The sequence below is a fragment of the Procambarus clarkii genome, chromosome 39 (genome assembly GCF_040958095.1).
Source record: "Procambarus clarkii isolate CNS0578487 chromosome 39, FALCON_Pclarkii_2.0, whole genome shotgun sequence".
In the NCBI taxonomy this organism is placed as follows: domain Eukaryota; kingdom Metazoa; phylum Arthropoda; class Malacostraca; order Decapoda; family Cambaridae; genus Procambarus; species Procambarus clarkii.
In genome coordinates, this window is record NC_091188.1 from 2,575,434 (window position 1) to 2,602,291 (window position 26,858).

The 26,858-nt window shown below is 43.5% G+C and overlaps 1 protein-coding gene across 3 annotated transcripts; it reads right to left on the reverse strand.

Annotated features, from left to right (window-relative positions):
* Positions 1–818: 818 nt before the first annotated feature.
* Positions 819–24,790, reverse strand: LOC138372724 (trichohyalin-like). Of its 3 annotated transcripts, none has more exons than XM_069338294.1 (6): positions 24,710–24,790; positions 18,476–18,812; positions 12,182–12,312; positions 11,342–11,563; positions 10,592–11,230; positions 819–2,742 (listed from the first exon to the last, which is right to left on the reverse strand). In XM_069338294.1, the coding sequence occupies exons 1-6, from the start codon at positions 24,725–24,727 to the stop codon at positions 1,561–1,563; spliced, it is 2,529 nt and encodes an 842-aa protein (XP_069194395.1). In that variant the 5' UTR covers positions 24,728–24,790; the 3' UTR covers positions 819–1,560. The 3 variants fall into 3 exon arrangements, with proteins under 3 accessions (XP_069194395.1, XP_069194394.1, XP_069194393.1); XM_069338293.1 differs by lacking the exon at positions 819–2,742 and adding an exon at positions 5,691–10,128 and having other exon boundaries at positions 18,509–18,812; XM_069338292.1 differs by lacking the exon at positions 819–2,742 and adding an exon at positions 5,691–10,128.
* Between the last annotated feature and the right edge of the window lie 2,068 nt (positions 24,791–26,858).

Genomic DNA, 26,858 nt, shown 5'->3' on the forward strand with positions numbered 1-26,858 from the left:
TTCATGAATTAATTGTTTTTCGACTACCTAACCTACCTAACCTAACCTAACTTTTTCGGCTACCTGACCTAACCTAACCTATAAAGATAGGTTAGGTTAGGTTAGGTTAGGTTAGGTAGGGTTGGTTAGGTTCGGTCATATATCTACGTCAATTTTAATTCCAATAAAAAAATTGACCTCATACATAATGAAATGGGTAGCTTTATCATTTCATAAGAAAAAAATTAGAGAAAATATATTAATTCAGTAAAACTTGGCTTATTAGGCAAATCGGGCCTTGCATAGTAGGCTGAGAAGTGCGTTCTGGCTATTAGGTACGACATATATATATATATATATATTGGTGTATACTGGCAGCAGGTTTTCTTTCAAACATGTTTCATTGAATATGACCGCATATTCTGTATTTATTATTTTTTGGTTTAGGGCTTCTATCCCTCTAACTATTTTCTTAGCATCAGGGCTTAATTGGAATAGGAGTTCTCCAAAACTCATTTTCGTACTTTTAAGGTGAAGAAAAGAAGTGATTTACTATAGAGTGTATTACACTTATTTGTATAATTTGCACGACGTATTTGCACGACGTCGTGCAAATACGTCGTGCAAATTATACAAATAAGTGTAATACACTCTATAGTAAATCACTTCTTTTCTTCACCTTAAAAGTACGAAAATGAGTTTTGGAGAACTCCTATTCCAATTAAGCCCTGATGCTAAGAAAATAGTTAGAGGGATAGAAGCCCTAAACCAAAAAATAATAAATACAGAATATGCGGTCATATTCAATGAAACATATATATATATATATATATATATATATATATCATGTTCCTTGTTGATCAGGCTTCCGTATGAGGAGGAATCATTGTGCATACTGAAGAATGTTTTGGTAGTCACACAATGAATACCACGAGACAGTTAAAGAGTCAAAATCAGTATGTCTTCTTAGAAAGACTTGAAGTTTTCGAAGTTCTGTAGTGCTTTTGAAGGCGGTCTCTCGAGGCATCTTAGACCCGAGTCACAGACGTCAGGAAAGCCGCACAAGAGCTGCCTCACTACATACATGAATGAAGCCGAAAGGGTTCTTTTTTTTCTTAAAGTCTGTCGATGTGCCTGAAGCTCTCAAGAGTTCGAGTGGCTGTTGAGGCGGAACCGGAGAGAGCGACCAAGGGTAATTGTAGTGTATTACCGATGGGTATTACGCCGCCAGCAAGCGGAAGCAGCTCCCGGAGCCCTGAAGACTGCATGGAGCGACTTCCGACTCAAGAGTGCCCAAGCAGCTTACCTTCAAGGAAGTACACGAGATCGAAGTCCGCCCAGGTACGCTTGAACGACGAAAGTTTTCCCGCTCGACCGGCAGCCGCGATCCCGGTGTGACCCAGACAGTTCTCTAGATTTGCCACCACGTACAAAATAAAGGGTACTAAAAAGCACGGAGCCACACCACCTACCTGACCTATCCATCCTACGCAGGGGAAACGAGGATATTTCTGAGCCGCTACTGTCCATCCTACGACATTATTTTGTACTCTGGGTACCATAGCGCATGAAATTAATTGATTAGTGTTTGGTTTTGGTGTGTAATAATGTCACTTGAGGAGGGTGTGATTTGTAACGTGATAAATGGTGAACACAAATGTTCAAACCATGATCATGCTGCCAGTGACTGGAATTTTTAACGTATGTTATGTGGGTATCTTGACTATGTTTCTTGTGGTCATCTTGGCCATATTTCTTATTGTTATCTTGGCCATATTTCTTGTTGTTATCTTGGCCGTATTTCTTGTGGTTATCTTGCCCGTATTTCTTGTGGGCATCTTGGTCATGTTTCTTGTGGGCATCTTGGCCATATTTCTTGTGGTTATCTTGGCCATGTTTCTTGTGGGCATCTTGGGCATATTTCTTGTTGTTATCTTGGCCATATTTCTTGTGGTTATCTTGGTCATATTTCTTGTGGGCATCTTGGCTATATTTCTTATTGTTATCTTGGCCATATTTCTTGTGGTTATCTTGGTCATATTTCTTTTGGTCATCTTGGCCATATTTCTTGTGGTTATCTTGGCCATATTTCTTGTGGTTATCTTGGCCGTATTTCTTGTGGTTATCTTGACCGTATTTCTTGTGGGCATCTTGGCCATATTTCTTGTGGTTATCTTGGCCGTATTTCTTGTGGGCATCTTGGCCATATTTCTTGTGGGCATCTTGGCCATATTTCTTATTGTTATCTTGGCCATATTTCTTTTGGTTATCTTGGTCATATTTCTTTTGGTTATCTTGGCCATATTTCTTGTGGGCATCTTGGCCATATTTCTTTTGGTTATCTTGGTCATATTTCTTTTGGTTATCTTGGCCATATTTCTTGTGGTTATCTTGGCCATATTTCTTATTGTTATCTTGGCCATATTTCTTGTCGGCATCTTGAATATATTTCTTGCGGTTATCTTGGCCATATTTCATATGAACATGGCTATATCTCATGTGTCTATCTTTGCTATATTTCTTGCTATCATCTTGATTATATTTCTTGTGATCATCTTGGTTATATTTCTTGTGATCATGACTATATTTCTTGCTGTTATCTTGGCCATAACTGACTTTGTAGTCTCGTATCTTTCCAGTATAGACCTCGTGTCTATAATGGCCTTTACCGCCATGATGGCCCTGGTGGCTCTTCAGACCATCTCCGTACTGGGCCATTATGTGATCCTTCTTCCTTTTGTGGTTAAGGTCGTCTCGTGTTCTCTATGGAGAAGGGAAGAGACGGGATTTATATTAGTCACCCTTAAATTGTATTTTAAGAAAATATCTATTCCACTAAACATTTTATAAGTAACATTTTTATTAAGATTTTAATGCCATTTATTGATTTATCTTCTATTTCTTAGACATGTTAACATTAATATTTAAATAATTATTATTATTATATTAATTATTTTTATATTACTTAAATTTTTATATTACATACTTTGTCAGGGGTTATATTATAAATATTTTATAATTATATATATTTTTAGTGTTTTATATATACATGTACAAATATTGGATTCAGTTATTGAATTTTTTTCTGGTAATAATATATTAATTGTGTCTCCCAGAGAGAGACGCCAGTTGAGATAGATACACGTGTAAGTATTTAATAGTTCGTGTACGTACCATTATATATGGGGAAAAAAGACATAGATTTGTACAACACTTATGAAATAAAGTATTAAAGGGAACGTGCTGAGGGAGGGAACGGGTTTGAGCACTCCAAAAACTTAAGCTTGAAAAGAGGTTATCTTGAGATGATTTCGGGGCTTAGCGTCTCCGCGGCCCGGTCCTCGACGAGGCCTCCTTTTTTTGTTACACACCCCCCAGGAAGCAACCCGTGGCAGTTGTCAAACTACCAGGTAACTATTTACTGCTAGGTGAACAGGTTCATCAGGGTGAAATAAACTCTGCCCAATTGTTTCTGCCTCCACCGGGAATCGAACCCGGAACCTCAGGACTACGAATCCGAAGCGCTGTCCACTCAGCTGTCAGGCCGAGGAAGACAAATTATTTTCAGCTTTCATAATAATAATATTTTAGGATTTGTTCTAAGTTTTACGTATATAGGCGGGTGTGGATGATCCAGGCTGAGGTTCCAAGTAGGTAATAATTAATATTTAAGGTGGAGTCAAACTACATGGGTGACGTGGAGAGGGAAGACCTGCTGCTTGGGTAACAGCTTCTCCCCCGTATCAACCTACCCTGGCTTGGCGCCCTGGTGAGGCCACTCCAGACCGACAACCAGAGAGCAACTCCATAGTCTCCTGAGACTGATGGATGTCTGCTACTATTACTAGTTGAAGTGATATTAACTTTCCCTCTGCATGTTGACCAGACCACACACTAGAAGGTGAAGGGACGACGACGTTTTGGTCCGTCCTGGACCATTCTCAAGTCGATTGAATGCAGAGGGAAATTCAAGTCGAATTTCCCTCTGCATATTTATATCCATTATAGTACGGTGGCCAAACCCGAATTGCATAATCTAAATGGGGCCTAACAAGGACAATATAATGCTGAAGAATAACATCGGATGTTTTATTTCTATCTCATATATGCATCCACATTAATTACAACACCCAGATATTTTTCTTCATGAGATTTAGCAACTATAACGGTATCCAGCTGATTTCTATATCATCACCATTTTGTTTTCAGCAACAGAAAGACTAGATTTTAAACAACATTTATATGCGCTATTTGAAAAATCTTGACCAATGCTTAATTTATCTATCGCCGCCAGTGTTCAAAATATCGACAATACAAGGCTGTTGCCGGTTATTCTTTCATATTTCAAAACAAAGTAATGGAATAAAGAAAATTGGAAAGTATAATCAGAATTATTTGTACCGGAAGTAATATCGTTGAGTGCTTTTCCCGCCACATATTCAGCGGGAAAATTAAATTTTCAAAACACTATTTTGTGCTTAAACATTACAAGCTTCATTACGCAGCTGATAAACCAAACCGCAACTCAGAAGAATGGCGTCGCTTCTCCATCTTCAGAGTTGGGGTTTGGTCATCACTTTATGACATTTCAATACACAGCAAAGTATAAAGATAGGCTACTATAATCTGATCCGTTTAATATATTATAGATTCTTGATAATGGTCCAGGAGACCATTATCGTCTCCTCATCTACTGGTGTGTGGTCTAGGGCCAGATTCACGAAAGCACTTACGAACGTGTACATCTTTCCTCAATCTTTGACGGCTTTGGTTACATTTATTCAACAGTTAACCAGCATGAAAACTTTCCAATCAACTGTTGTTATTGTTATAAACAGCCTCCTGGTGCTTCGGAGCTCATTAACTGTTTAACAATTGCAAACAAAGCCGCCAAAGATTGAGAAAAGATGTACAGGTTCTTAAGTGCTTGCGTAACTGCTTCGTCAATCTGACCCCTGGTCTTCATATCTTCAGCCACGTTATTGTGACTCATCGTCTAGAAAAATAAGTGAATATAGGAAGCGATTAACATAATAATAATAATGCAAATAATAACAAAAACACATGCATTCAGCTGAAATTCCAATATATACAAAAGTGCTACACAAAATTATATACACATGGGAATGTATACATCAAGCATTACACTCACATACTCATGAACACAGAGGAGTGAAAGCAGTGATAACCTTTATACAAATGGTTAATTTAAAGGCGTAACCACAATATAGTTCGAGTTACCTCTGAGTTTTTTCAGAATGTTTAACATTATCCCGAATATTGCGATTAAACAGACCAATTTTGTATTTACGTTTTGATACTGCAGCCTTTAGGCGAGTTGCGCTTCTGTTATGTTGTGTGATTTTTTTGCCTGCGTGAGAGTGTGTTTGTCTGACTAAATTCTTTTTAACTTTTTTTTGTTGTTATTTTGCATTCTTTTATATTTGGAATTAATCTGAACGGGGCAGGAATGCTGTGTTTTAATTAGTTTGATGGGAGAGAAAATCTTGTACGGACAGGGATACAAGTGGAATATCATCATAATATTAGTGTTTTAGAAGGTTATAATGTCCCATACTAGCAAATTAGTAAGTTTAAACAGAGCGAGAGGGAAAACAAAAACTATCTGAAGAAATCCTCGAGCAGCAAAGCAGACAAGCAGAGGAGTGTCAGGTGCGCGGGTCTCACAACAACCCCCGGTCTCACCTGGCTATTCTGGTCCACGGGCAACCCGAAGCTGCGCCGACACCGGCGTTCCTTTACACCTCGGCCAGATGATGCTGTTGTTCTCTTGACTTCTCGCGGCTTTTGTGTTCGTATTAGTTATTGACGCCTTTAAACTCCCTTTTTATTATATCTTGCTTTTTGCAGGCGATGAATCACAATAACGTGGCTACAGTATATTGACCAGACCACACACTAGGAGGTGAAGGGACGACAACGTTTCGGTCCGTCCTGGACCATTCGCAATTGACTTGAGAATGGTCCAGGACGGACCGACACGTCGTTGTCCCTTCACCTTCTTGCTTTTTGGCTTCCTTTGATCTTCTGCAGAATGCTTGATTTGTTCTGTTTCGATTACTTGTTTGTGTATTTGGCTCATGTTCCACGCTCATTTTCCCTCGTGTCAGGTAGAGATATTTAAGACTATAATTGCCTCAGGTGAGGTAAGGCACCTCAAGGTAAGGTAGGCCTCTCAGACTTTTCACTGGTATTCAGCCCGTCACGAGAATAATACTGCTTCTTTTACATGTATCTGTGTCACCTGGTATAGTCTGTCGACAGATTTTCATTTGCCTTCCTGGTTTGTATTCATATGCTTTTCCATATATATTACTTAAAGCAGGTCTAATCACGCATCAACAGGTGACACTTCTGTAACGATGTTGTTAGTCAAACGATTAGTATTATAAGGCCAATAATGCCTTATAATATTAATTATAAGGCATTGTTGGCCTTGTAATACGAATTATAAGACTAAATCTCTTAATGCTGAACAATATGATTCTCCTCTACCTTCACTGGCACAATACTTGAGATCGTTTTTAATGTCAGTCCTGTCAGAATCCCCTGAGGCAGGTCTATACCCACTATTCGTCTGATGTTCTAAAGGTCGTAGGTTACCATAGCTTCGCTTCGTATTTTTTAGACATTTTTCTTTCTAGTTTTCTCGCGGATATTAGTTAAGACCGGCAGACAGTTTTTTTTGTCATATAATTGTTCATTTGATTACTTGGCTATTTTTTGTTAATTTACTCAAATTATTCTTTGGATCTATATGGTGACTGTGAGCGGTTGTGGCTCGTTGTTGATGCAGAGTCGTCGTCCCTGTCATCCCCTCTGGACGACAGTCTTCAGGGACCTGTTGTTCCCCTAACCTTGTCTCCAGTTCTTGTAATCCTCATTTCATCATTGTTGTTCCGCCTGACTGTCTTGTTCGCCGTTCTTATTTCTCCGTTTTTTTTCTGCCTTAGTTTATTTAGTTCCTTTTATGCTTTCCGAGTGAACTATTTTACCAAGGCTTATGTATACTTCTTCGGGCCGCTACGACGATTTAAATATAACTATTTTGAATCATACTGTCTGCACACTGCTTATTTCTTACTTCCTGAGGGTGTAAATATTATTATTTTTTTAGAATAGTTAAATTTTACTCAGAAATCTCAAGCGCCCGAGGTTTACTTGGCATGAATAACGGTGCAAGTTTGTCTGGTTAATGGTGAGCCTTTGACAAGACGGGTCCGGTGCGGGTTATTCCCATGGCTGGCGTCTCCTGTTACTAGCAACAAAACTTCGCCTTTTGTTGCGTCTTGAGTCTTTTTGTTTATATTTCGTGTGTTGTGGCCAGTTATTTTGTTGTTTTGTTCCTCTGTTTCTCCCTGGAGAGCTGCTCTTATAGCGTTCATTGGCTCTTTGTTTGTGTATCTTGATATATGTCGATGGTCGCATCATTCTCCTCGCTCCCCTCTTGCTGTTGTCTCTAACGTAGTCTCTCCGGTGAGGTCTCGTTTTTCCTGAGCGACGAATCTCGTTTTCTGCGAGTCGCTCCGGTTGGTAAGCGTCGAGGAGGCATTTGTCGATTAACTGACAAACTCTGGACAGAGTATTGAGACACGTACTCAACAACTTTCCTTCGACACTTCCCATTTTCCCTCTCCCTGCCTTCTGTAGGGAGTCCTTAGACTTAAAGTGACTTTCCTTGTATTCTGTCTTGTTGGAAAGTTTTGGCCGAGTTCTTCTGGATTTGCTCTTGGATAATTTTTCATTTTTCTTGTGATTTATAATTGCTTCTTTGTTTTTGCGATCTGTGGTCTTCATTCTTGTGTTTTCATGTGAAATGTTCCTCTGGTTTTCGAGTCGTTTTCGTAACTGTCTGTTTCTTGTCGGGGAGTTGTGGCTTAGTTTGTTTCTCCGGAGGACAAAACTTTTCTCAACCCTTCTAGATTTTTGAGGCGAATTCTTCAGCCTTCTGATTGTTGCATCAGCTTCTTTCCTCTGCTGCTGCCCTCGGTGTGATCTCGTAACGTCTCTGGATGTAAACGTTCTTGCGTTAGTAACTTTACCAGAGCTCCGGTGCTTCCTGCGACCTCTATGAGCCTCTAGGTGTTTTGGAGAGTTGTTGGACTTTCTGCGCGACAACGACCTCCTTTTCCTTTTGACTGTTGCAAATGTCTTGTTTCTCAATTTTTTAGATTTTGGTCTTTTGAAAAAATCAGTATCTTGAAGGTTTTTTAATTGAGGTTGACTTTGTTTGAATAGTTTATATTTGTTAAACCCCAGGGGAGGTTTATCATGGCCCCGGAGAGATTTATCATGGCCCCGGATAGATTTGTCAAGGTTCTGGAGATCTTTGACACGGCCCCGGGGAGAGGGTTGAGGGACCCGGTGTTCTCGATTTTGAGGATTTCGAGGTCTAGATACACGTTCTTCTCTGCGCCTATTTTTATTGATATTTGATTCCTTCCTTTTGCTTATTCTCATATTTGGTTGATAAATCTTTTTCCCTGCTTCTTGCCTTCGGCTTCTTTTGTCCTTTGTTTTCTGCCTTTGATAACTCTTATTTTTTCCTACCTTCCCTGGATTATTCTTGTTCCGTGTTTCCTGCCCTCGATTATACTTATTCCTTGCTCCCTGCGATTGATAGTTCTTGCTTTTTCCTTCCTTCCCCCGATTACTTTTGTTCCTTGCTTCGAGCCGTCGATTACTCTTGTTCCTCACTTCCTGCCTTCGAAAACTCTTGTTTCTGCCTTCCTTCCATCGATTTCTTTCGTTCATTGTTTCCTGCCTTCGATTTATTTTGTTCCCTGCGTCTTGCCTTGATCGTAGAAGTTTGCCACTTAGTGGATTCTTAGCAGTGTTCTTCCTCGTGCTGCGGTCTGTTTTGATTTTTGTCTCACTTCTTCTTTCCCTTTTGGTGTCAATGTTGACATCGCTTATCTTCACTTTTCGCTTTCTAAGATTAGTCCTTATAATCCTTTGTTTTTGTCTCATCTTCCCTTGAGGGTTGTGGCTTTTTCTGCCGTAGTTCCCCTGAAAGGCTTGAGATTTGAACTTTTTTTCGTTATTGGTTCGATTTTTTGTGACACTCTCTTGATATTTCTCGCTTCTTGGTGTTATGTCATTGTTCTTATTGTTTTTTCCAAGAAGCTGACGATTGCGTCTTGTAGTGCTCTTCGAGGTTTTCCAGTTTCTTGTCCGGTTTGTAATTGATTTTTTCTTCTTAATCTTATTCGCGTGTGGCTCTTTTCTCAGCTGCTTCAAATGCAATGAATGACTTACATCGTTTTCTCTCTCACTTTGCCGCTGGGAGCTCCCAAGGTGTGATTTAAGCTTGCGTTGCCCCCCTCTCCTGCCTTCCTTGCGCCCTGACCCACCAGACTTACGATGTCGTATTTTCGAGTTGACGGATGCTGAGATCTCTCTTTTGTTTCTCTCTTTCTTTAAATTTGCCAATTGTTCTTCACTTTGTTCTCGTGTTTCCCGGTGAACAAAACTGAAGAGAGGTTTGTGCGGCTTCTTGCCTCCCCGACGTCTTTGAGAAAGCTCTCCAGATCCTTTACTTAACTTCTCTTTCTGAGAATACTGACGACTTGTTTCCTTAGAAGAATGTAATAACTTTGTCTTTTTTATTACCTTGGCGGCTTTATTCTTACTAACTTTCGCAACATTTTCACGTCTCTGTTTGTGTCCAATATCTGTAGAGCCAAATTTGTTTTCTTGGCCTTGTTCTTTCTGACCTCTTTGTCTCTCTGGTGCTTTTGTGAATTTTGGTTTTGAAATATGTTTTGTATTCCTAACATTTCTTTGTCTATCTCCCTTCACTCTTGGCTTAATTTTTTGAGTAGTATTAAATTTTGTTCTCGACTCTGCCTTATTTTGTTGAGCTCTTTTATATCTCCCTTTGGAATCTTTCACGCTCTGAAATTTTGCTTCAGAGCTTCTTAAACTCTTGTATTTTGAACTAGAGCTCTGTACCTTCGATGACTTAGCCTTTTCTTTTTCACCTTTAATATGACGAACGACACTTTTAGCTTTTCTCTTGTAGTGGATTTTGTTCACGGTGCTCCTTGTCACTCCTGAGACCCCAGAAGGTTTCTCACTCGACCCTGCATCGCTACTTGTAACGTCACTTTTGATCGAGCTACCCCTCTACAGAGACAAGATAGAGATAAGGGAGAAATTATAGACATTAGTGATGAAAGCATTATATTATGGCTGAGGCACTCTAAGGCATATCTATATTATGGCTGAGGCACTCTAAGGCATATCTATATTATGGCTGAGGCACTCTAAGGCATATCTATATTATGGCTGAGGCACTCTAAGGCATATCTATATTATTGCTGATGGACTCGAAGCAGAGATGAGTTTCGAGACACACTCAAAAGAGTGCGACAGTGAGTGGCTATTGCTACTAGAGAGTAAAGATGTTTAAAACCATTAAAACCAATCAAAACTACAGTAGTTAAACAAGCGAGAAGAAAGCTCAAGATATGTATACAGATTTGTTTTAATATTAAAACTGTACTAGATATTAAAAGCTCAACATTGTGATGATAAATTTAAAAATCCTAAAACTAAAACGATTATAGTCCGATGTTTCTTCACATACCTTGTTGTAGGCGCTCTTGGAGTCCCGCCTCCTGGTGGCCTTAGTGGAGATGCCAGGGTCAGAGTACTTAAAGGATTGCCTCTTGGTGTCGCGGTGGTCGAAGCGCTTCTTGGCGTCGCGGTGGTCAAAGCGTTTCTTGGTGTCGCGGTGGTCGAAGCGCTTCTTGGCGTCGCGGTGGTCAAAGCGTTTCTTGGTGTCGCGGTGGTCGAAGCGCTTCTTGGCGTCGCGGTGCTCTAAGCGCTTCTTGGCGTCGCTGTGGTCGAAGCGCTTCTTGGCGTCGCGGTGGTCAAAGCGTTTCTTGGTGTCGCGGTGGTCGAAGCGCTTCTTGGCGTCGCGGTGCTCTAAGCGCTTCTTGGCGTCGCTGTGGTCGAAGCGCTTCTTGGCATCGCGGTGCTCTAAGCGCTTCTTGGCGTCGCGGTGGTCGAAGTGATTCTTGGAGTCGGGGTGCTCTAAGCGCTTCTTGGCGTCGCGGTGGTCGAAGCGCTTCTTGGCGTCGCGGTGGTCGAAGTGCTTCTTGGCGTCGCGGTGGTCGAAGTGCTTCTTGGCGTCGCGGTGGTCGAAGTGCTTCTTGGCCTCAAGGTGCTCGAACTTCCTGTTGTTGTGGAGAGTCTTCTCCTTACGGTACGAATCGTTATTCCCCTGAACCACACAAGTGAGAAAGTAAATGATGGTCGCTCCTCGGCATGACTACAACCCACTACATTAAACTATATCACATTAGTTTATTCAATAATTTACGGTAATTCTTACCTTATCTTTATGAGATTTATTGCGATGGCCGTAGTGGTGACTCCCTTCCTTGTGAACGTTCACACGGTACTTGGGTTTGTCGTTGTGGCCCTTGGCCCTCTGGTTCTGGCTATCGTGGGGACCCTTGGCCCTCTGATCCTGGCTATCGTGGGGACCCTTGGCCCTCTGGTCCTGGCTATCGTGGGGACCCTTGGCCCTCTTGTCCTGGCTATCATGAGGGCCCTGTTAGTTATACAAAGTCACATCAGTCAAAGGGGAAAAATCTGAAAATCTGAATGCGATGCAAGTGTTAATATTTGACGAGACTAGCAAGAATAAATTTGTGAGCCTTCTTCAACATTCAATCTAAAAGTTTAGATAATTTTTTTAAGAATTTAAAAAAAATACTTACATATAACTCACATATTACGCCAGTTAAATAAAATAATCAAGCATGTAGAGAACCGAGACGTAAGACTGACAGTGGTGAATTCAATTTAGTTTTTCCTTCAAGAAGTGACTTTGACAGATACACTGCCGTGTCAGCCAAGAAGATATGACAGTGACTGAGGTTAGTGTTCTCACGATGTCTCCGGATTGAGGGCGCAGGTCTGACAGTTTGATGACAACGACGGTTTGAGGACAACGACAGTTTGATGACAACGACAGTTTGATGACAACGACAGTTTGATGACAACGACAGTTTGATGACAACGTCAGAAACTTATTGACGTTTGATAGTAAAAACTTAAGTACTGTGTTGTGTATATGAGGCTAATGAGCTGTAGATGTCACTAACTGTTGGAAGAGAAGATGAATTGGACCAGATATTGGATGGCAGAATGTAAGTTAGATTGTTACCTTGGCATTGTCCTGGTCGTGATTGTTGTAGTGGCGGTCCTTGTAGCCGAGCTGGTCCTTGTAGCCGAGCTGGTCCTTGTAGCCGAGCTGGTCCTTATCACCTGCCTTGTTGGACTTGTCTTCTCCGTGGCCTTCAAATGGTAAGCAGGACGAACACGTGAGCAGAGGTTCAACAAGGTTTAGAGATTAAGGAAGGCATAGTTAGGACTTAAATAAATTAACTTCGTATTCAATAAAATGAGAAGGTAATAACCTAATGTAATGCGCTAGTTTAGTTAAATAAGTTTACGTGTATACCACGAAGCCAAATGTTTGAGTAAACTATTGTTTTTAAGACATCATTTGCATGAATTTACGGAATCACTCAAAATATAGTTATAATAAATACATGCGAGTTCTCTCCGTGGGTGTACCGTGGCTGGCAGCCGCCCTGTGTACCTTCAAGCAATGAGGGGATTGGGTGCTGCGATGACCTACTTGTAAGGCAGATACTTAGTATCTTCTTATGTACCATTATCTCATCAGCATAGTTAATGATGCTCCCCCATTGAGTTTGCTTAGCATAGAATTTCACGGCGCGTTTATTAAGATATTAAATAAGGTAGGGCTGAGGACTATAACTGAGGACTGATGGCTGAGGATATCTCCATGTAGGTGCCTAGTTCGAAGTCTCTTGTTACACTCCTATATCCCTGGAATAATGCAGATGACTTTCTGTTGGATAAGTAACCTGATCCAACAACGAAGCCGACCACCAATATTCATTCTCACAAGATTACTCAAGATAACATGTCGGTTTTGCAATATCAAAGGCTGACTTCAGTGTTAGGAAGGTGGTAAAGTTAAAATACTAAGTCTTATGTTATCATGGTGTAAATACTGAAATGTCAACTTCGAGAACGGGCTGTCATCCTTACGTGTTGCTCTACTAAATTGTTTAAACTGTGCCTTATAATACAGTAGTTTCAAATTGTACCGTTTTGGTACATTTGTACCTACGTAGGTACAAATGTACCAAAGTACAGAGGGCTTCTTACACCCACCCTGACAGGAGGGGGCAAGAACCATCGTCTAGGAATTCTCGTACGCCAACAACTGGCAGTCGGCGGCTGGTCAACGTGAGTCCAATCAGTGTTTACAACGACCAGCTGATTTATTCGCATTTAAATTAAAAAAAGCGAAATACCTACTACAATGTGATTCGACCACAAGCACTAAGATAAGCACGTGGTCGGTGTTTTGACCCTGGGCTGTGATGAAGCACCACCTGGCTTTAAATGGGTTTATTAGCAGTTTCCTTGGAAACTCGAGAGGAAGATTGTCTGGATCCTCTAGTTTGGCGGGCGAGTGAGGGCTGTGTTGTAGTGGTTGTGTTGTGATGGTTGTGTTGTGGTGGCTGTGTTGTGAGGGCTGTGACACTGTGACTCTGACAGATGTCTCTAAAGTGTATTTGAAAATCTTCCCAAGCGTTCGGTCACACCGAGACTGGATGTTGTGGGATTTAAAAAAAAACTGCGAGTTAGTTAACATTAGTGTGTGGACTAGCAAACTGCAGTGTTGTGGTCTACGGTTGCGAGTATTTTTATTGTTAGTTTCGTGTCTAACAAAATCCTGAAAGTGCATTGTGAAGAATACGCAAGACACTAAGGCAGGACACGCCGCTACTAAATGTTTTTTTTTTTTTTTTTTTTTTGAGATATATACAAGAGTTGTTACATTCATGTACAGCCACTAGTACGCGTAGCGTTTCGGGCAAGTCCTTAATCCTATGGTCCCTGGAATACGATCCCCTGCCGCGAAGAATCGTTTTTTCATCCAAGTACACATTTTACTGTTGCGTTAAACAGAGGCTACAGTTAAGGAATTGCGCCCAGTAAATCCTCCCCGGCCAGGATACGAACCCATGACATAGCGCTCGCGGAACGCCAGGCGAGTGTCTTACCACTACACCACGGAGACATGTTAACGTGACTGAATGGTAATTCTTAGAACGTTTAGTGATTTACTGGAAATAAATGGTGGATATTCCCTTTTTATGGCTGTGGCAAAATTACGTACTTGTTGGGTACTTGCGGTTCATGCTGTGTTTCTCCTCTCGTACTGGATATTTAAATCTTTGTGAGTGATTCGTGAATGTTGGAAACACCGCTTTTATTTGTGTTAGTGAGCACGTGGGGAGTAGTGTTGACGCTGACCCCACTACGGGCAGCGCTGACCCCCTTTGTCTGACCCCACTACGGGCAGCGCTGACCCCCCTTGTCTGACCCCACTACGGGCAGCGCTGACCCCCCTTGTCTGACCCCACTAGGGGCAGCGCTGACCCCCCTTGTCTGACCCCACTAGGGGCAGCGCTGATCCCCCTTGTCTGACCCCACTAAGGGCAGCGCTGACCCCCTTGTCTGACCCCACTAGGGGCAGCGCTGACCCCCCTTGTCTGACCCCACTATGGACAGCGCTGATCCCCCTTGTCTGACCCCACTACGGGCAGCGCTGACCCCACTACGGGCAGCGCTGACCCCTTGTCTGACCCCACTAGGGGCAGCGCTGACCCCCCTTGTCTGACCCCACTAGGGGCAGCGCTGACCCCTTGTCTGACCCCACTAGGGGCAGCGCTGACCCCTTTGTCTGACCCCACTACGGGCAGCGCTGACCCCCCTTGTCTGACCCCACTAGGGGCAGCGCTGACCCCTTGTCTGACCCCACTACGGGCAGCGCTGACCCCCCTTGTCTGACCCCACTAGGGGCAGCGCTGACCCCCTTGTCTGACCCCACTACGGGCAGCGCTGACCCCCCTTGTCTGACCCCACTAGGGGCAGCGCTGACCCCCCTTGTCTGACCCCACTAGGGGCAGCGCTGACCCCTTGTCTGACCCCACTAGGGGTAGCGCTGACCCCCCTTGTCTGACCTCACTAGGGGCAGCGCTGACCCCCCTTGTCTGACCCCACTACGGACAGCACAACCCTCCTTCAGGAGAAGGTAAGCATCACCTCGAGCTTCAAGGTCACCAACGTCTCCGCCTCTTGCATACCAACATGGGGATGCATGTGACCATTCATATATTACATATGTCGTATATGATTATATTGTGCATATAAGAACTTCAATAGGCATTAATAATTACTTTCTGTCATTACAGGTAAGGCCTTTTTAGCTCATCGCGGGACACAACTCCTCCAGCTTAAGGTATGTTCCTCTTTCCTTTCCTTTCCGATGGACTGTGTTACGGTATCGACACCATCGTCGGAGTGTAGAGTGGCGATTTCAGAGCCATCTCCAACTCCAATACCGGGGAGTTGGAGTGGTCTGCACTCCAACTCCAATACCGGGGAGTTGGAGTGGTCTGCACTCCAACTCCAATACCGGGGAGTTGGAGTGGTCTGCACTCCAACTCCAATACCGGGGAGTTGGAGTGGTCTGCACTCCAACTCCAATACCGGGGAGTTGGAGTGGTCTGCACTCCAACTCCAATACCGGGGAGTTGGAGTGGTCTGCACTCCAACTCCAATACCAGGGAGTTGGAGTGGTCTGCACTCCAACTCCAATACCGGGGAGTTGGAGTGGTCTGCACTCCAACTCCCCGGTATTGAATGCTACGCAGACAACGCCATGTGTTGGTGTTGGTGGCATGTATCAGTGAACCGTTCCGGTTTCCTGCTTCAGTCAGAATGTGAAGTCGACGAGGACGACCTCTGGTGGGTGGTGTATCGAGATCAACGTCATCTAGGTTGTGACTACAAGTTACAATTTCAATTCGCCGGTGGAAGGGTGTTATCAAGGGCACCCAGTGTATTTTTGACCGGACCACACACTAGAAGGTGAAGGGACGACGACGTTTCGGTCCGTCCTGGACCATTCTCAAGTCGATTGGATAGTACACCCAGTGTACTGTCCATCTAATTAATGACGTTTTATGTTCACACAGGTGACATAAGCAGGCATTTGCGCCGAGGAGGGCAGTTCACCTTGGGCAGTCCAAGAACTCTCGATTTAGTCCTGTGAGAAGACTAAGTGGCCGCCGTCAATTAGAGCAGTGTGTTAGCTGCTGATGTATGCAGTATTGTATGGATCGACGTACCCAGGATTGGCCAGTAAGAGTTACCAGACGACAGTGGTGCGTCTGTTGAGAAGTGTTGCTAGTAAGCGACTTGAGATGCCAGGGTGCTAGCTATCCCTGTATGTGACTACTTGAGACCCTGTCAGTGTGTTGCTGAAACCCTCTGCCAGTGGAGAGCGGAGGCGGGGTATTGGCACATCGTGAAGATACGGTGTGTGTGGACTGGCCCATAATGCAGGTGAACTCGCCGGTGTTTGCCATTAAGTGTGGACGACGTGTACCTGGAAAGTGGATTCACCGAGATTGATAAACACAGCTAATGTATTGTGTCCTGCGTGAAAGAGACACTGTTGTAAATATGTGTAGTAATACTTTAATATAAAATATATATAGTGGTGAAGGTGTTAATATATTGGTGAAGGTGTTAATATATTGGTGAAGGTGTTAATATATTGGTGAAGGTGCCAGAGTATATTGTTTATCATATTTATATTATATTTTATGTATATTGGCCGTAACAGATTGTTTTTCAACAAAATATTACGAGACAGGGTTATTATAATATAATTATGGGTAAATAACAAATCCCTGTCATTGGTCCTGGAGGCGCCGGAACATCACCCCTTTTACCGGTTCTGGGGGCGCCTTGATCTCCCCCCTTTTACTGGTCCTAGGGGAGCCGAGGTCCCGCTTTCATTGGTCCTGGGGGCGCCAAGACATCCCCCTTTATTGGTCCTGGGGGCGCCAAGACATCCTCCTTTATTGGTCTTGGGAGGCGCCAAGTATACTTTTATTTTGCCTTGTCGATTCCACCGAGTATTTTGTAAGTTGTGATCATGTCCCTCCTGCTGGTGCCTTACTTCGATGATGGGAACTTCAGTTTCATTAATCTTCTCTTGTATGTTAATTCCTAAAACTCGCCTACCTGCTTGGTATTTTGGGGATAGGAGGGGGAGGGGGCGCGGCTTCGTGCTAGAGCTGCATAATATAAAGAGTCTGACGTTCGTGGTGTTCAGTTTTATAATTTCAAAAGTTCAGACTTCGAAGGTAGATATTGATAGAGTTAGACTTGACGTGAGCACTTGGTGGTCAATGATGGTGCTGGTCTTTTAAGGTAGTTGCAATTTATGTGAATGTTTTCTCCTCCGGATGGTAGGACGGTAGAGCGACGGTCTCGCTTCATGCAGGTCGGCGTTCAATCCCCGACAATCCAAGTGGTTGGGCGCCATTCCTTCCCCCCGTCCCATCCCAAATCCTTATCCTGACTTCCTTCCCAGTGCTATATACTCGTAATGGTTTGGCGCTTTCCCCTGAAAACTCCCTCCCTCCTCCGGATGACTCCCTCCTCCGTGATGCTGGGACACACGTCACGGTGAAGCGTCAGTGTTGACACTGAGACAAGAAGGCATGAGTGTTGTCTCATTGAGTTAAGACACACTCAACACTCCTCCAATATTCCTGAGTGTCTGAGGTAGTTACTGAGCTCAGAGTGTCTCATACCATTTGTTCTGAAATCATTTATTACAGAACAATCACGGACATAGTCTTGGGGAATGTGTCCTAATTGGCTTATATTATAAATCGTTATCTCCTGCTTTCTTTCCTTTGAGTGTCAGTGACTGCTCTTCCGCCATATCTAATTTCCTGAAAAGTATTCGTTTTACAAGAAATAGTGGATTATCTGGGCCAAAATTGTGCAGAACATATATTGAAATAATAAAAACTGGCCTGACTTCAATGTACCCAAAAGTTAAAAAAACAAAAAACGGCATACTAAGTACATTAGAGAAAAATTCATCGTTTGGGAGATAATTAGGAGAGGGAAATGTAAGAGCGGTAACTAGTGTATTAATATACTAACGGTTCACTTCATTAATGTATTATGTCTTATCTAGTATTATAACTGGCTATAGGGAGCACGGGGCTGCTTCCCTGGCTGGCTGAGAGTGTGTGGGGGTCGATGGTCTCAGCCAAGGGTACCTGAGGCAGGAGCAGGGGAGGTCCTCTCACTTTCTCACTCTCTCGGGCTAAGAATACAAGCGGGGGCTTAGTTGACTGTGTTGGGAGCTGAGTGTGTCTCTACTGCCTGCTGTGTTTGGTCAACGTTTACCGCCACGTTTCTCCGTTTCTTTCTCTCTCTCTCTCTCTCTCTCTCTCTCTCTCTCTCTCTCTCTCTCTCTCTCTCTCTCTCTCTCTCTCTCTCTCTCTCTCTCTCTCTCTCTCTCTCTCTAGCGACCCACCTGCTACAATGGTGTCGAGGTCGGGGGACCCACCTGCAGCAGAGACCTCTTGACTGTCCGCGGGCAGTTCGGGACCAGCCGCTTCAGGACTACTGAGGTCCAAGACAACGTCATCTTCCTCGGGATGGGAATTTGTTGAGTCGTCCCCTGCAGGGCTGCTGGCCTTTACGGGGTCGTCTTCTGTCCGGAGAAGGTCGCGAACGACGGCATCCTCTGCAGGGTCGGGTTTTGCCGGTTCCTGGAGGAGGTCGAAGGTGATGTCACCTTGCTCCTGCTGCTGTCCTTTGGTCGAGGTTCTCGCTGTTGCTGCTAGGACCAGCAGTAGCGCTGCTGTGTACTGTTAATGAGGGGAAAAAGAGTGACACGATTATTACACGCTATAAGCGGGTAGAGAGAGAGAGAGAGACTGAGAGAGAGAGAGAGAGAGAGAGAGAGAGAGAGAGAGAGAGAGAGAGAGAGAGAGAGAGAGAGAGAGAGAGAGAAGGGAAGTGAACTGTCAGGGGGAAAGCGCTAACCCATTACGACTATATATCACTGGAAAGGGGTCAGGATAAGGATTTGGGATGGGACGGGGGGGGGGGGGTGAAGGAATGGTGCCCAATCACTTGGACGCTAGGGGACTGAAACCCCAATCTGCATGAAGGGTGACCGTCGCTCTACCGTCCAGCCCAATGGAAGGGGGGGGGGGGGAATGAATGACCTGAGTGCAACCGGGTACCAAGTCTATATAATTTTATTTTTATTTATATAAACAACAGTTCTTAAATGCTTGCACAGCCACCAGCACGCATAGCGATTCAGGCAGGTCCTTAATCTTAATTTCTCCCTGGAATACGACCCGCCAAATCGTTTATCAACCAGATATCCATTCACTGCTGGGTGAACAGAGGCGTACAGTTAAGGATTGGCGCCTAGTCAATCCTCCCCGGCCAGGACACGAACCCAGGCCAAATAGGGTGAGTGTGTTACCACTGCGCCACAGGGACTACAGAACTAGAAATAAATGGAAATATCTATTCCAGGTTGGAGAGAAGGGGAGGAGGGAGAAAATAGAAAATGGGGGAGATGAGAGGGAAGGAAGAGTAATAGGAGAGGGGAGAAGGGGGGGATGTGGAAGGGGGGATGAAGGGATATGTGGATTAGGGGGGGGGGGGGGGAAGAGCCATATTTGAATATTTCATATCATAACATATAATTTGCAAAATTACCAGCAATTTTTAATACTTTCAAATGTTTGTTGGTCCCAGAAATAATAACCAGACGCGAAAATAAATTTTGTTTACAGCCGTTATCGCTGCCCTCATATGACGTCATCACGCATGCGCACCCCGCACGAGGCGCGGGGAGAAAGCGCGCCCGTCACCTTATAAACAACTCGAGCACATGTTCTTATGTCAAACAACATGTCATTTGTAAAATTATCTCATAATTCTACCTGTCAAATTATTTTTTCCCCGAGATTTTTGAACCGAGCCCAAATGTTTTATTATTAATATCGTTGTTTTTGTAAATGAATGACGTCATCACGCATGCGCGCCACGCACTATTGGGACCTAACCACAGAGATCTCTATAACTAGAGTGGGTATAATGCCACCAAGTATAATGGCTCGGCTGACGTCTTTTGGGCTCCATATTGAAATTCCGGCATATTGCTCCAGGAGTGTGTAAAAATAATACTTGTATGCATCACTGGCCTCTTCAAGAAACACTATGGACATGAATAATATTTTGAATTGTATAACGAATGAATTATACTGTTTCAATTACACAAGTTAAATAACGTTTTTCGCAAATTACAGATAAAATAAGCAAATATTAATTGGAAAATACACACACACACACACACACACATACACACACACACACACACACACACACACACACACACACACACACACACACACAGACCAGTGGAGTCCCACAGGGCTCTGTACTCGGTCCTATCTTGTTTCTGATATATGTAAATGATCTCCCGGAGGGTATCGATTCATTTCTCTCAATGTTTGCGGACGATGCTAAAATTATGAGAAGGATTAAAACAGAAGAGGACTGTTTGAGGCTTCAAGAAGACCTAGACAAGCTGAAGGAATGGTCGAACAAATGGTTGTTAGAGTTTAACCCAACCAAATGTAATGTAATGAAGATAGGTGTAGGGAGCAGGAGGCCAGATACAAGGTATCATCTGGGAGAGGAAATTCTTCAGGAGTCAGAGAAGGAAAAAGACTTGGGGGTTGATATCACGCCAGACCTGTCTCCTGCAGCACATATCAAGCGGATAACATCAGCGGCATATGCCAGGCTGGCCAACATACGAACGGCATTCAGAAACTTGTGTAAAGAATCATTCAGAACTTTGTATACCACATATGTCAGGCCAATCCTGGAGTATGCAGCCCCAGCATGGAGTCCATATCTAGTCAAGGATAAGACTAAACTGGAAAAGGTTCAAAGGTTTGCCACCAGACTAGTACCCGAGCTGAGAGGTATGAGCTACGAGGAGAGACTACGGGAATTAAACCTCACTTCGCTGGAAGACAGAAGAGTTAGGGGGGACATGATCACCACATTCAAGATTCTGAAGGGGATTGATAGGGTAGATAAAGACAGTCTATTTAACACAAGGGGAACACGCACAAGGGGACACAGGTGGAAACTGAGTGCCCAAATGAGCCACAGAGATATTAGAAAGAACTTTTTTAGTGTCAGAGTGGTTGACAAATGGAATGCATTAGGAAGTGATGTGGTGGAGGCTGACTCCATACACAGTTTCAAGTGTAGATATGACAGAGCCCGATAGGCTCATGAATCTGTACACCTGTTGATTGACGGTTGAGAGGCGGGACCAAAGAGCCAGAGCTCAACCCCCGCAAACACAACTAGGTGAGTAACTAGGTGAGTACACACACACACACACACACACACACACACACACACACACACACACACACACACACACACACACACACACACACACACACACATTTTTGCTCAGAAATATGCAGTTGATGCATATAGTGAATTTTCCCTCATTGAGCTATAAACTAATTTATGAAAACCCAAGTGTCGCAGTCAGTGGTTCTGTAATGGACTTGGAGAAGGAGCTGGCAGATGAGAACGTTGGAGGAGGGGGGGGATGGTGCCCAACCTCATGGATTATCGGGGATCGAACGCCTACGCTGCAAGAAGCGAGAATATCGCTCTATATATATACCGACCAGTCCAAGTGAATGGGTTCCACTAGACTGTTGGCGGGTCACCGGTGTTAGTTCACTATGTTGAGCGTTCCTCAAGTTTTTTCAACAGGGATTAAGTTTTGCATTTTTTTATTAATATTATGTATGATTTAATTATATTTATATATTATTGGAGGGAAAGGAAAGATATTGGCCTGTTGTTAAATTCATTATTGATTGAAATATTGTTAGATCGAATATTATAACATAGAAAGATAACTTTCTAATGTTTCTAACTCTGAACGATTTTGTGATATCATGAAGGTGGCAGCGGCACTCGATCCCCCTGATGTGGTGGCACTCGATCACCTGGAGTGGTAAGTGGCACTCTCGATCACCTGGAGTGACAGCAGCCTCTCACTCACCTGGAGTGGTAAGTGGCACTCGATCGCTGGAACTTGGCTGACCGGACAGTGTCGCACATGATCTCGGTGGAGTAGACCACAAGACAGGTTCCGTCAGGTTGTTGTTTTAGATTCAGCTACTTGGAACAAAAAGTTCCAAGTAGCACGGCCTATGGTGAGCCCGTAGTGGACTTACCTGGCACAGGAGCGGGTTTCGTGAGGTGTGCTCCGGCGTGTTTAATGAAACACGTCGGAGGCATTGTTGCAGCGGTGTTTGAGGGTAGTTGTTGCAGGGGTGTTTAGGGTGGTAATTCCAAGGGTGACAGAGGACGTAAAGACCGCTTCTCTGGTGTAAACACGACCTGGAACCTCTGGCAAGTGTTGACAAGCGGGGTCGTCACGACACTATCATGGAACACGGTCATTACCATCTCTGTACCTGGTCATTACTGTGCCAGCGTCCCTCCTGGCCTCACCACGGGCCCTCCTCGTCCGCCCCGGACACCACCTCCCTCCACCGCTCGAAAGTCCTTCACCACACTGGACTCCACCTCGTCCTCAATCTCGAACCCTACCTCGGACGCCACTTCGGACTCCATGCAACAATGGTAAGCAAATTCTTTCTTGTGTGATATATTTGATCGAGGGTACCGAGGGTCCAAGAGTACTCTCGGACCCAAAAATGTTCACGTCTTGTACTAACAATTTTATAATCCGAGAAAAAAGTCAAATCTCAAACTTTAAGATTCCTAGGCTTGGTATAACAAAATATATATATGTTATGCATACACACACACACACACACACATATATATATATATATATATATATATATATATATATATATATATATATATATATATATATATATATATATATATATATATATATATATAGGAATTGGGGGACAAATTGATCAGCGCTACAAAAGACCAGAGAGCAAAAAGTTTCTTGTTCCAGCGCCTCAGTGTTGCGATTCAGAGGGGAAATGCCTGTTGCGTCTTGGGCACTAGTCCAACTTCAGAGGAATTCGAAGAAGTGTTTGACTTGCAACAATGATCGAACCCGTCTGTGACATTCATCAATGTTTCCCATTGTTGTGTTTTTCAAGAGATCCATAACCTTTAATCACCTTTTTGCATTATTATTTTTGTATCAACCCATGTATATCATGTAACCATCAAATGCATAATAAAGCACAAAAAATAAAAAAGGAAGGGGGTGGTAGGAGAAAAGCACACAGAAACTGTATTGGTGGGGATCTAAACATTCCCTCTAATGCGTTATGCGTGGTTTCCTCCGAGGCTATGGGTCCCCCTTCTTCCAGCTAGAGGTGGTACTCTTTTATATATATATATATATATATATATATATATATATATATATATATATATATATATATATATATATATATATATATATATATATATATATATATATATATGTGCTATATTAGACATAAGACAACGAGTATAAGTCCTAGTATTGCTTGGACAGGTTAAGTTAGGTTAGGGTAGATTTCTTAATTCCTTTTCCTATGTAAGAGAATGCTATTTGGACTAATTCAATTATACCAAACGTGAGCCCTGGGGGTCCAACACCCCATACTGATATGCTGGGCCAAATAGTTGCTATAAGTACTATAATTTTAGGTGCATGAGTTGAATTTATATACATCGGATGAATCGTATTAATAAAATGTTACTCGTCCAGAGCACATGGATCAGACAAGAAAGAATTTGCTGACAGGTTGCAGGAGGGAGTCCTCCAAATGGCTTAGTTTTTGTACATTTTCATTTAAAACAAGATTTACACGTTATCCATATGCTAAAAGTGCTATGAGAATTTCATGTTTATTTACGAATAACTTGTTAACAATAGTAAGTTGATTAAACATCAATATAAGCAGGAAATATGTAGATACAGAGGGCAACATAATTCTCAAACTAACACAGTTTTGGTGTTTGTAAAGTACACGTGGAAGACAAGGAGTCTCGAGCTATATAAATGTCTGGAATTTGGCAAGGTGTTCCCCGCCTCCCGGTGTATGTATACTGTGAGTTTACGTTTGTCCTGGTTTATATTGAGTACTAAAGTATACCTAATGACTGGTCAATAAACTATTCTGGTGACCTTAATAGCCCTCAGCGATTGATAGGGGCTTAAGCCCAATACTAAACCAAACCATTTGGTGATACACTGAAAGGTGTACCCTGCGCTCTCGGTGTATCTACACCGAGAGTGGACTATGTTTAAGACTCAAGAAATCTTGCTGGTAGGTCAGTAAGCAAGTGTAAGGTCTAATAACCCTCTAGAAGTCAATAGGCCTCAAGTCCAACACCAGACCGAGCCACTGGTCGACCAGACATACACATCACCAGGCTACCAGGGTCGTCTTCCTCACATTCTTCGAATACTTCACTACTTTGCCTTTCTAAACTCCATTTTTTTTTAATCTCTGAATACGATCAACTACGACACACAACACCCGAGTGACAGTGAATACGAGTGACACACTTAGAGCACACGAGTGATACAGCACACACGAATGACACACACTGAGCACACGAAGGACACAGTACACAGGAGTGACGCACTTAGACCACACGAGAGAGACAGATACAGCGCACACGAATGAAGAAGGTCTGAACGTACCGGAGCCCAGGAGAACATATTCCCCCAACACCGACGGTCGGACAGTACCACAATGCTGGCAGTACGAGGTGCAGGCTGCCAGTGACTTCCTCCCCAGAGCACACACACACACACACACACACACACACACACACACACACACACACACGCTATATATACATACACATATATGCACCACAATGACTCTGGTCCCTCCCAGTACCCGACGGAGCATTGCTTCCTCACCTGAGAGTACTACCGAACCTCTGTTAATGTTGAAGAGAAAGTTTAGGTACAGGAAAGACTTGGGTAAATGCTGGTTTGGAAACAGGATTATTGTTAATGTATGGAGAAAATTACCGGATAGCATTAAATGACGGGATTGATACATTGTTCTTTTAAGCGTAGGTTAGACACACTATACACACACACACACACACTATATATATATTCAGTAAGAGACGACAGTGTAAACTCTAGTCCAGAGACTGTGTGAGCCCCTCAGGAAGCTGTCAACAGCGGCCCACGCCGGAATTCTCATCCATAATTAAGTGTTGTTATTTAAGTGGGGCAGGAGGAGGAACAAGATGTGTATCAAGAAGCGTGAGTGCAAGTCAAGAGGTGGGAGAGGCTGTCACGCTGATCTTCAACGGTGACGACCTGGTGTCAAGGGTTTTCTTCTCGACACATGTGGAAGTGGTCCAGCTCTCATAACAAAGCAGTACTGGCAGCAGCCCGCCGTCAAACACACGAGGAGGTCATACAGAAGAGCGCTCGCTGGTTTGTCGCCATTCAAACACATCGCGATTCATGAAAATGCGTTCAAATATTCTTACTCTTTATAGGAGTCATTCTACATGACAAAATGTGAAAATACAAGCTTGTCCCATGCACTCTGTCTCTCAAGAAAAGATGCAGCAGCTTAAGATGTGTGGAAATAACAGCAGCTGCTGATGCTACTGTTAGTGCTTCTATTCACTTTGAAAATTGTTCCTAATTTCCTGATGTCTCCTCCTCCTCCTCTTCCTTGCTAGGCTCATCTTCCTCCCGTGTGGCTTCAGCGACAAGAAAGTTCCCGCCCCGCCCCCCACACACTTAAGAAAACTCTGAGACTGAGAGGAACCGGAGAGGGGAGGAGTTGAAAGTATTAAGAGCTGTAAGAAAGCAGAGGAGAACGAGAAGGAAGAGTAGGATAAAGAAAGGAGAAGAAAAAAAGAGGAGTTGAAAAGGAACGCAAGATAAGAACAGGGAAGAGGAGGACAGGTGGTCATGATAAGGATTGTGATAGGAGAAAGGGTGAAAAAGGTGAAGAATCATGACAGCACACTATCAATAAAGAATGATATATTTAAGAATAAGTAGTAAATCAAGCTAAGAACTCCATACCTTCCCCCTACCTTAATAAACACTAGGGATCGAGCAAGAGAATCATAGACTGTGCTAAATTTACACTGTTCATGCATTAGCGTGATTGGTCAGAACACAGAACGAAAAGGTAAAACGCCTACACTGTTGTTTGGTTCAAAGAAGGGATTATACATCTTGAATTCCTCCTCGACTCTGAGTCAAGACTTCGTACATCAAAAGCTGTATAGTCCAGACAACAATATTCCCACACAGCTGACGATAGGAGGCTCATGTTGCGTGCACACCCAAGCCCCTCTAAGCCTCCACAACACCGGGCTTTACATCCCTGTGTCTCCCTGTCTTCCTTTTATGCTAGATAAATGCGGTTGAGCTCGTATCTTTACACACACGTTTTCTATAGAGAAATGAGTGCTTTTCGCCGGATATACGAGTATGAAGCACCAAATACCGTCTTGCAGAGCGCATCAGTTCGCGAATCGCCTGCCTGGACAGATTGCCGAGGCGAGAGTACTTATCTCCGTCCGTAAGAAGCGGTCTAGACTCCCTGAGAAAAGTACACGCTTCAATTCGATTGGTTTCAAAATCTTATCTGATATTGCAGCCAATTAGATCCAATTGCGTGACTTGTTATCCCCCTGATTGGCTAAGATAGGCACCAGCTTTATCTGTGACGCTTTGACACCTTTGAATATGTGGCTCACGTGCTAGATATGTGGCCTGGGCGGGGCCACATATGTAGACCATGTGGGACCACCTGCCCGAGTCCTGCCCGGAGTGGCAGCTTCCCCCCAAACCCACATGT

Coding starts and splice junctions, on each gene's coding strand:
- LOC138372724 (XM_069338292.1), bottom strand. Junction 11,231..11,341: donor ATAAATCTCATAAAGATAAG/GTAAGAATTACC, acceptor TGTGTGGTTCAG/GGGAATAACGATTCGTACCG. Junction 10,129..10,591: donor CCAAGAGCGCCTACAACAAG/GTATGTGAAGAA, acceptor TTGTCTCTGTAG/AGGGGTAGCTCGATCAAAAG.